Here is an 11,137-nt window from a genome sequence, read left to right on the forward strand (position 1 = left end):
CATCTGTTTATCCAAGCTGGGGACGTGCTGATGATCCAGGTCATGCAGTTTAAAAAATCCAAATGATACCTTTTAATTTCCAGGATCTGCTGATGACAGCCAGAGAAGTGTCTGTTGGTAGGTCTGCTACTGTGTCCACTGGCTTCTGTTTAGTTTGGCGTACAGACGTTTTATGGCTTTGTGTTCAGTGATATACAGTATCTGAGTGCGTCTTGGCCTGGGCCTGTGAGGGGGAAATGGTGTATTAGAAGTGGAGTGGCAGAACATTAGTGTGAGGTCAACAGCTCAGCAGTCTGCTGCTGAGAAGTGATCTCATCTGAGTATAGGCACAGTGTGCCAGCTCTTACTGTAGTGCTGACCTCAGGAAGGTAGTTAACTACACATTATAGCTAAAAAAACACACAGACGCACCAGATTGATCCTCAGTGTCCCCAAAGGAGGAAAAATCACCACAGCAGATAGGCTTTTACCTTTTCCAGCTGTCTGGACTGAGTAACCTTTACGGTAAGCTCGTAAATAAACATAACGGCACGTTTATCTCCACAACATAGGCTTCAAACCGACCCGTACCACGCATAGTTTTAAAACTAAGATTTATCCTGTGAATTTATTGGGCATGGATGTTGTGCTTCACAGTTGAGCAAGCTAAAGGATGATATATGCACAGCTGTATCAATCGCCTTACTGTTTTCCTTGTCGTGTCCGCAGCTATGGAAAAGCCGCGTTTTGCCTGGAGGAGCTGATGATGACCAATCCTCACAATCACTTGTACTGTGAGCAGTACGCTGAGGTAGGTACAGCCGCCTGGATGTCCGTCATCGAGCATGGGGGGCAAACTGTGGAATAAATGTTAACCTTCTGTCAATGGCGCCTCTCTGTAAAAACGGAGAGACGCGCACTTAACGTCACTGGGAATAAAGGCTGCTGAAAGGACGTGTGTTTACACAGGGTCGTTATGCATTGCTTATTCAGATGTCATGCTGTCATTCCTCGAACTGCCCCTTTGCACAGCTTATTGGCTGTGTTTAATGCCTCGTCCTCCGTCTCCTCACACAGGTGAAATACACTCAGGGGGGGCTGGAAAACCTGGAGCTGTCCAGAAAGTATTTCGCCCAGGCGCTGAGGCTGAACAACAGAAACATGAGGGCATTGTTTGGTCTGTACATGGTGAGTACTGCTTTGCATGAAGAGAAAGTGGGAGAGAAAGGGAGAAGAAAACCCTGTGGTTTGTCAAGGTTGAGGCTGGCCACTGAGTGTGTCAAGCACCACTGTACTCACTGTGTGTGTAAGTGTGTTTTCGGGGGGAGTGAAAAAAAAGGGGGCTCTCAGACAGGTCACTGCTGACTCAGACGGTGAACTCCAGCATCGGAAAAGTCTGCCCCTCTGGAGCCCTTTATTTTTTAGTAATAATACCCCTTCGGTGAGAATTATTTTTTTTTAACGTGTATGACTTAAATAAATAAAGAAGTCACAGAGTTATAAAAGAAAAGAGCAGAACAACCGCTGCAAGCATTTTGTCACAGGAAAATTACCCGACCAGGTGCCAGTACGATTGTAGTTTCGCCCCTTTTCATCTACATATTTGTTTAAACAGGATGTTGTCTGCTGGTGCCAATGCATCATACGTAATTGAGACTTGACATAAAAACATAAACGAAGCGGCACAGGGAAAAAAAGGTGGAAAGGGGGAAGCAGGTCGAACACAGAGAGCTCCAGTGTTTTTCCTCAAAACGGCACTGGGATTCTTCAAATAGTCCAAACACCTCGTGAAAGCCCAAAACCGCTACGAAGATGCAGGGTTAAAATGGAGACTTCTGTTAACTCTCACGCTCGTCTGGACACAAAGCAGGTCCCTGTACGGCTTCCTGACAAGTCATCAACTGACACTCGGGTCTTTTAATGGAGACTTCAGCTGGGAGTTTTTCCTTTTTTCTTATCAGTCACTGTGCAGATTGTCAACGGGTCTCGGTGGTCCAGATCGTGACAGGTGCACGAAGTTTAGCAAAAGGACAGGAAACTTTCACCAACTGAGTCATTTCAGACCTGGTAGCACTGACCACACTCGGGTTGTGGGTGAGTTACTCACAACATTTGCGTGGGGATTCCCCTCCATAACAGGATAGCCTGTCTAGGACGACATGATCTAAATTAGGGTTGGTAAGAAAACAACTGATGCTTACTAAAAAAAATACAGAAGCCCAGGTCTAGGTTGATTGGTTTGTAGTTAAAGTTTCAGCGGAGGGCTTTGAAGTGCATGCAGGGTAAGCCCTCTGGGGTTTGCTGTGTGGAGATGATGGAAGGAACATGGGAAAGACATGGGATTTGTGGTTCGGAGGGGAGCTGTCGAGGCAGGCAAAGACCGTGATTCACACAGCGCTCCTCTCGCTGCGCGCCACTTTTTTCCCCTTCAACATCAAGATCCTTTCATCGCGATGAATCGATGGTGTTGGAGAAATTAGGCCCCTGTTAAGTGACAATTTACGTACGAAGCATTAAAACACTCACTTTTTCCCCTCCCCATAAATGATTTCTCCCGTGTCATCAGGCCAAGGTCTGTTTTCTCTCTCTTCGTTTTTTCTGCCACAATGAGTGGTGGATGGTAAACGTGGTTGACCATTCATCTCAATTACGCTTTTTGTTGCTGTTTCGCCAAGTTTTGATATAAGAAACACCCCCTTTTCCTTCTTTTTGCTTCTTCTTCATGTGTGTTTTTTTCTTCTGTTTTTTCCTCTAGTCTTCAAGTCACATCGCTGCTAGTCCAAAAGTTAGTGCCAAGGTGAAGAAGGACAATATGAAATACGCCGCCTGGGCTGCCACTCAAATAAACAGGGCATATAAGGTGAGTCATGTAACAATTGTCCCTGCCTTTACTATTATGTTATTCTTGCCACTATCGTCATTGGTAGTGTCTCGCTCGTCTACTGTCAAACATGTCACATTTTGCTATTGGAAACATTGGCATTTTGACTGCCAGGGCTGGGATCGAACAGCACAACCAATGAACGGGTTAGGGTTGGGCCCATTGCCCCCCTGAGCCACATTCACCAAAGCTGGACTTCTAACCCCAAATCATATTTCTTAGGATTTTTGTTTTGTTTTAGCTTTCATACGCTATTCACGCACAATATCCAGAAATCCCCTCATTTGCATAGCATATAAATATCCATCAGCACCACCAAATGACCCCTGAACGCACAGCAGCCCCGGAGAAGGCCTTTTTTTGATGGGCAGTGTTTTGTAATAACAACCCCAGTGTCTTTCCCCATGTCTGGGTACATTTACTGTTAATGTGTTGATTTAAGGCCACAGCGTCTGCTAAAACTTTATTCCACACCCCGGCCTCGCAGATGAGCCACAGGCTGACTCTCCCAGGACCACAATCGCACTAAACTGTAGCAGAAAGTTGTATAGTTCAGCGGTTCTCAATGCGAAGTTCAGTGACCCTCAAGAGCCATTAAGCTGAAACTTGGAAGTCCCCGGCATATTCACAAGCCTAATTGTAGATTTGAGTTCTATTTCTCCAGTTGCAGCATGTGTTAACTAGATATACAGTTATCATTAAGACCATTTAGTTTCCATTTTCTTTCAGACCAGAGGAAAGAAAACATCTAAAATACACATTTAGGTGTTTTTTTTATTACAAAATCTGTCTATTTGCGTCTTAAAGAGGCCATTTTATGCTCACTCTTCATTCTTCCAGGCAATGATATTAATAAACTTAGAAATAGGGATGGACATTTAATACATTTGGTATCAATATTGCACTACAGACGAGCACAATATCCAAATCGCACTAAGCACAACTACTATTTGTTGCTAAAGGGGCCTTATTATGCTTTTCCCCCCCAAGTTCATATTTGTATTTTGTGCCTCTCCTGTAACATGTTTACATGCGTTAACGTTCAAAAAATGCTAATTTGTTCTCACTACCTTGCCAATAGAAGTGAGGGTGTTACATTGTGATGTCATTATGTGAGGCGTTTCAGGCAGGGGTGGGACTTTTGAATCTTAGCCTTTGCAGACCATTTACAAAAACAATATGACACACTGCAGGGAAGGGAAAAGCACAATAGGGCCCCTTTAACAGTTCTCCAAATGTGCCAAAAGTGAGCATACAAACAATAATTGTCACAATGTGGGGAAGTTTCATTGTGATATCCATAAGATTACTTTTAATGTATTCATCTGTAGAGTAAATCAATTCATCTGGGATGATATTTGAATTACTGTCCCTAAAATAAAATCTTAATGGCCAATAAATCCATTTGTGCTAGAAAAATGTTCTGTAAAAATGATGGCTGTTTTGAAGTTGTCCAAAAATGGGAGATAAATGATGGAACTCTGTGTGTGCCTACATTAGTATTCGCACATGTACGCAATGCAAAGGCAAGGGGAAAAAGTGAGGAGCCGCTCACATGGTATCACTAAAACGATTTATGCTGTTGTCATAGCAACCCAAAAGCATATTTAAAAAAAAAAAAATCATCACTTGGGCCATATGTGTTGCTTATTCGGGCACGACAGTTAAACATGTAATAAGCGGTTCCTCGCTCAGCATGTGTGGCTCCTTTTGAGCGAGAGGGGCTCCCCGCTGAGCCTCTAAGTCCTCGTCTCACCACACGAAGGGACACGTTTCACATGTCGAGCACTCAGACAAGTATGAGGGCTCAATCGGAAAAAAAGTGTGCATGTGTCACGGTGAGCGGCTGCTGGAGAAGTTTCATGGGAGAACTACGAGCTTTTACTCGTTCCTGTAGGCTTGATTTAACATGTAATAACTGCCGTGGGGTTTTAAATCAGGTTAACACTTCCTACGATATGGATCTCCTTGATAGATTGAAAAACGCATAGGCGCTTTGGTCAACAATAACAGTCCATCAAATGCCTCGATTGATGTGGAGTTCTCACACTTTGATCCGTACACTCGCTGACCTCACCTCGCTGTCTCAGAATGTCTTTCATCCCGACAGGGAGCAAGATAAAAATCTCAAACTGCTAAATTTTCCAGCGTAAATCTGTGGCTCAAAGGAAGCAGAGAAACAAAGTGTGAAGAACGAAAATCATACTCGAATGGAACTCAGCCGCGTCCACAAATCTGAAGTGTAACATAATCCATGGCACTGACACTGTCCTTCAATTAACCTTCTTTTCTGGCCACATGTTGCACTTATTAGTCTAAAATGTCTGATTCTAACTCTAACTCTGACTCTGGTTATGAATCCATTACCGGCAGTTGACAGGCTTTATATAAGTACATCAAAAAAGCTTGGAAATGGACACATTGTAACATTACTCAATGGGACTCAGGGTTTTGACAGTAGCATGAGCAGTAGTGGAGCACATGCGTTCCTTGCTAGATATTTGTCGTTATTGCCAGAGAGGGGTGGCAGAAGATTTTCCCACAGACAGGAATCACAAGTCTGTCTTCAGTTCAGGAGATTCTTCGTGCTAATAGCTTTATGGACATACATTTCAGCTGTCGATAAACACGTACAGACAATATTATATATGAAAAATAATATATTTTGACCAAAAAGTATTGAGTTGAGTTATTCATCCTTATTACACCTCTAAATGGATTTACAAGACTCATTTAGTTTAAACTATGAAGCTGATATGTAGGCAGTTCTCAATTATGAAGTTATCGACTTATCCCACGATGTATGGACACGACAGGAAGCATTTTGGTTGATCTTGATGTTGTCATTCTGTTAACATGTGTGTTTGTTTGGATGAGAATGTGATCAACAAGAAGATAAACCTTTATGGTTCTCCGTAGGGAAATGTAGGTTTTATAGCAGCAGAATAGGGACAATATATTGTTGTGTACGTCATGCTGTTGTGGCACAGAGGCAAGACGTTTCAGTGGAGTTATGAGGACAGACTGAAATAATTCAGCTCCACTCAGAGATCAGTGGACGAAGTTTTTAAAAGTCCTGACTGAGTGCGGTTTTCCCCCACCCCCTCTGTGATGATAATGAGACACCTCAGTCAGTCACACCTTTGTCCTCCAGGGAGTGTGAGCTTCTGCCCTCCTCTACAACCTCATTTTATGGAAGAAGAAAAATCCAATGATTGAAACTGTCCCTCTATCTTGTCTAGTAGTGCTCTAAAAAATGCCCCAAAGTTAAGCTAATTTCTGTTGAGTGGAATTGGCCTGAATTGATGTTTAACTAGAACATTTGACAAATCCAATGCTGAAAGAATCGTCCCTGTAGTTGCCAGGTAATGATTATGTCGTGCCCTGAGTGTGTATGCAAGTCTAGCACTTGTAGACGTTTTTCTTTTTTTGTTCCCTGTGCGAGACGAGTTGAATGACGAGGTGTAAGGTTGCCTCACCGCCTCCCGACTTCTGAGATCTTTTTAAAAAGGAGCGGCACGCGGTGTGAGGCCTCTGTTACACAGCTGCAGGCCACTGGGTGCTTGTGCACGCTGATTAATGGCCCCTTTTTTTTTTTTTTTTTTTAAACGTCACTCGTGTCAGTCGTCCACTTTTATTAGGGCCCCGGTACCTAGTGATTGTCATACCTCAGTGTGAGAAAAAAGGTGGGCAGGTGAGTGCAAGTGGGAGCAGACGTCAGCGAGAGGTCACGACCCACTGAGGCTCATTTACAACAAGAGAAACGTAATTACCTCGGCGGGGTCGGTTGACATGTTAAGGAGCTGTAGATGTGGGGCTCGGAGGCAGTGGCAGTGTAACTAAGTACCAATTTAAGTATTATTTTGACGTGTACTTGCCTATTTCCATTTAATGCTATTTCATACTTCTAATCCATTACACTTCAACAGGAAATATCATATGTGACCCGCTCTATCGAAATCAGTTGGAAGTCGCATCGGCTCATTTTAAAATAAACGTGGATTTGCTTAAAAAAATAGTTGTTCGGGGTTCGGGTGTTTTGTTTGATTTTAAATAAACAAAGTCTTGGCTTTCAGAATATGAAACTTTTATTTCCAAAATCACACGATAAATACATTTTTGAAGCTTGTAAAGGGAAGAAGACAGCTCTCCCTCGCCACTCTGCTGTTCCGCAGCACCGCTTCCCCTCCCGCTGCTGAAATTATTAATGTAAGGCGTATAGTAATCATAGATAACACGGCAGGGTCCGTTACAGTTTGTTTTCATCTGATTTCAAATAAACAAAGTCTTGGCTTTGAGAATATTAAACTTGTTTCGGCAAATTCAGATGATAAATACAGCTTTGAAGCTTCGGCATAATTACAAGCGGAGAACAGAGTAATTTAACGTCACAGCAGGCACAACAACAGCCGGTGTTTCCCGTGAGTGTTTTCCCCGGGAAACAAACACAATACACACAAACGCAAAAATAAACACACACACTCGCAAGCTTCCCCCAGACCAATAATCCAAACCAAAATATCTTCCCTCCGTACTATTTTGATCATTTGCTCCGCTGATAATCAATCAGATCGATGGGTTCCAGAGAAGAGGAAACTTTAAAGGCCTTTTTCTCAAAATGATGACTCGGTGACAGTCATTATATAATGTGACATATTTCGCTTAATATTTGGAGTACAACAACAATCCTGATATCATTAGAAAACTAGGAATCTCCTCTTTCCAGCAGTGTATACAACTAAAAATGTGTCTTCGGGTTAATGCGACTGATTTCGATGGAGCAGGTCACATATTGGTTTCTTCCCCGACATATTTTTTACATTTTTACACGGCTTTGTTGAATGCTCAATTCTGATTGGTACATTTGGACATTCAGAGGTTGTTAATAATCGATAACACACCGCTGCTAAGGATAAGATGACCGTTGCTAAGGAGGATCAAGGGACATAAGGAAAGAGGTTAAAAGACAGAGCATTCTACGATGGTGCAACTTCCATTAAACCTTATCACCCCCAGGACAAATAAAGTATTCAAAATCTGATTCTGATTAGTACATTTGTTCTTTTACTGAAGTACACTTTTGAATTCAGCTTCAGCACTTTTACTTGTAATGTAGTGTTTAGGACCTAAGTATTTCCTCTTTAACTTAAGAAAAACATCTTAGTACTTCTTCCACCCCTGCTTGGAGGTACAAGGGGGGCTTCAAAGCAGCCCTGCCCTAACTCTCGCAACAGATTCCCCGATTAGCTCCTCCGTCACGGACCAAAGGCTCCCCGATGCGCCGGGACTCTATTATGAGACACTCTAAATAGATCCGGAGTGTGTGCTCTGCCTCCACCGCTGTAGAGCAGGGCAGGAGCTAATATGCTTCTCTCACCTCAAGCAAAGGAGATAATTGACTACCGGGGCTTGGGGGAATGGCACATTAGGGCAGCAAGGCAATGAAATGCACTGATCATTATAGCTACCACACACACACACACACACACACACACACACACACACACACACACACACACACACACACACACACACACACACACACACACACACACACACACACACACACACACACACACACACACACACACACACACACACACACACACACACACACACACACACACACACACACACACACACACACACACACACACACACACACACACCATGTATACATCACTTCAGGGGACATTGCATTGACTTACATGCATTTCCTGGAGACTTATCCTAACCTTAACCATAACCAACACACATAACCAATTTGTCCCCATAAGGGAAGCCAGTCCCCACACGTGACTGCGTAAACAGATTTAGGTCCCCACAAGTATAGTAATGCTAGGCCACACACACACACACACACACACACACACACACACACACACACACACACACACACACACACACACACACACACACACACACACACACACACACACACACACACACACCCTAACTCAAGGAGAATGAGTCACACTTGGAAACTTCGTAGCCAATTGCACACCTTAGCCAACTGTCTTAAGATGGAGTTTGGCAAAAGAGGAAGGAAAAAATGTTAGCCATGGAAATAGGCTAGGTTTAGGCTACAGCTAGCTCCTGTTTGAAGCCAGGTCAAATGTTGGATGAGAAAAAGCCTCACAGCATTCAAAGCATTTCTTTATGTTGAACATGGCATTGAGAGGTGTCAGTTTTAATGTGTTGTTCCACAAAAAGGTTTAGCAAGAAAGCCAAATGGTCTCAGACTTAATGTTTTAATATTTAATAAATATCAAACATTGCAATCCAGGCCACTCTCTGCTGCCGTCTGAAACGCCATGGTAGACTTCTTTGTTTACTTCCTTAACATAGTGACATCACTATGTAGTACTCTCGCTTCTATTCGCTGCACATTGTAAATCATAGGCTCAGGGGCGGGATGTCTCTAAGAGGTTGACAAATCACAACCGAGCCGGCCAGCTAACCAATCAGATCAGACTGGGCTCTGTTTTCAGACTGAGGGTGAAAAGAGGTGCTGCAGCATGGAGACATGTCCCAGTAGAGGCACACAATACAAATATGAAAATGAGCATAATAGGGCACTTTAAATCTCATTCTCTTACTGGTATCTAGATTTACTGTTAAAAATACTTTTCATCTTATTTTAGAATCATCGCGTCAAGATTTATTTCTATCTATAAATGTGGATGAAGCGAGGCTAATTACACTGACCCTTTATTCCACCCCTGGTCCCCTGCCCAAGGTTAAGGAAGTTGTCTTCCTCTTCGGTATTTTTCGAGGCGATGCTTCGTCCTTTGCAAAGTTTAATTGGGAAGAAGTGTGTGTGCCTGTACGTGCATGCATGAGTAATCCTGGATGTGCTTGTGGATTATAATTTGCGGCACTTCCTGTGCAAACCCCGTGGACACAGTGCAGAAATTAGAGCTCAGTGTTATGTACTCCTGTACTAGAGGCCATGGAAGTGGACTAATCATGTGGGCATCCTGATTCTGAGCGATCACAAAGTGGCTCTTATGGAACCGTTGAGGAGAAATCTGGCTATCGTTTCTCTTTACCCGTTTATCAATGCTATTTAATGACCACTGCAGCAGAGGGTGGATGAGGTTAACAAGTAATGCTGCTTTCAAATGTGTTTGGCCTTTTTCGTTTTGTTGGCGGCGGAACCTAATGAGCCAATGTTCTCTTCTCCCCTCACTTCTGTCTCTCTTTTTTTTACTTTTTCTCTGACACGCAGATGGCTGGTCGTGGGACCAAGGAGAACAAATGCTCCATGAAGACGGTGGAGGAGATGCTGGAGTCCATGCAGATCACCATGTCCTAGACGCCCTTCCTCCTGCCCAGACTCGGAGCAACACGGCAACTTGAATAGCCTTGCAATGTGACCACCACCGGATCTTTCTCTCTTTTCTTCTTCTATTCCTTTTTAGTATGTATCTGTAATTGATTGGACTTGACACGGACAATGGAAGACATTTGTTTCCCTCAAGTGCAACAATTTCCCCCACGCATCTGGAACAGCAAATTCCAAGTACTCCAATTTATTTAAACAAGCTATACTTAGTATTAACTCTGTAATTTTCCATCCCCATCCCATGTTTTCTTTTAGGTTCTATCTCTTAACTGATGTAATCACATCAAGGTTTTTAAACTACGTGACCATGTGTAAGAAGCTGTACAGTAAAAGCTATTTATGAAGACAATGTGGAGTCCCACCTGTCTGCACTGAGGTCCTTTACTGTTTCCTGAGATATCTGTAAATGAAACATCTTTATCTAATAAAACTTGTTTTGTCTAATCTAATAAAATGTCTTAATAAAAGTAGAAATGATTGCCAATACATTTTCTGAATGTCTCTTTGATTAGATTAGAAATGCCTTATCGATCTCAAATTGGAAAATTGTGTTGCTACAGCAGCATGTTAAGAAAGTATTGTACGAGTTAAAATGTATATAACAGTAGAAAATATAGATCAACATTTTTTAATTAACAGCATATATAATATTTACATTCTAAATAAAAAATATACATAAAATAGGATACTATGCACATACATTGTATTTGTGTACAGTTTAACAAAAAAAATGAAGTCAGGTAGAGTTTGTAGCAGGATCTCCATGCATCCAAAAAGTCACCGTGCAGTGACATTTACATATTTGAACCTGCTATAAATATGCTGGACCAGGAAGAGCGTCATAATGATGGAAGAATTGGTAACAACAGTAACATAAAAAAAAGCTACTCTCGGGATTTCCATCTGCAAAATCCTGCTATTCAATTACC

At 42.5% G+C, this 11,137-nt stretch overlaps 1 protein-coding gene across 1 annotated transcript; it reads left to right on the plus strand.

Moving 5' to 3' along the window:
• Nucleotides 1-652: 652 nt before the first annotated feature.
• Nucleotides 653-10,694, plus strand: LOC117460634 (ER membrane protein complex subunit 2-like). Its single transcript, XM_034102189.1, has 4 exons — nucleotides 653-790; nucleotides 1,057-1,167; nucleotides 2,735-2,839; nucleotides 10,092-10,694. The coding sequence occupies exons 1-4, from the start codon at nucleotides 653-655 to the stop codon at nucleotides 10,176-10,178; spliced, it is 441 nt and encodes a 146-aa protein (XP_033958080.1). The 3' UTR covers nucleotides 10,179-10,694.
• Nucleotides 10,695-11,137: the final 443 nt, after the last annotated feature.

The sequence above is a fragment of the Pseudochaenichthys georgianus genome, chromosome 16 (assembly GCF_902827115.2).
Source record: "Pseudochaenichthys georgianus chromosome 16, fPseGeo1.2, whole genome shotgun sequence".
Classification (NCBI taxonomy): domain Eukaryota; kingdom Metazoa; phylum Chordata; class Actinopteri; order Perciformes; family Channichthyidae; genus Pseudochaenichthys; species Pseudochaenichthys georgianus.

Coding starts and splice junctions, on each gene's coding strand:
- LOC117460634 (XM_034102189.1), top strand. CDS start 653: ATGATATATGCACAGCTGTATCAATCGCCTTACTGTTTTCCTTGTCGT. Junction 1,168..2,734: donor CATTGTTTGGTCTGTACATG/GTGAGTACTGCT, acceptor TTTTTCCTCTAG/TCTTCAAGTCACATCGCTGC. Junction 2,840..10,091: donor AAATAAACAGGGCATATAAG/GTGAGTCATGTA, acceptor TCTGACACGCAG/ATGGCTGGTCGTGGGACCAA.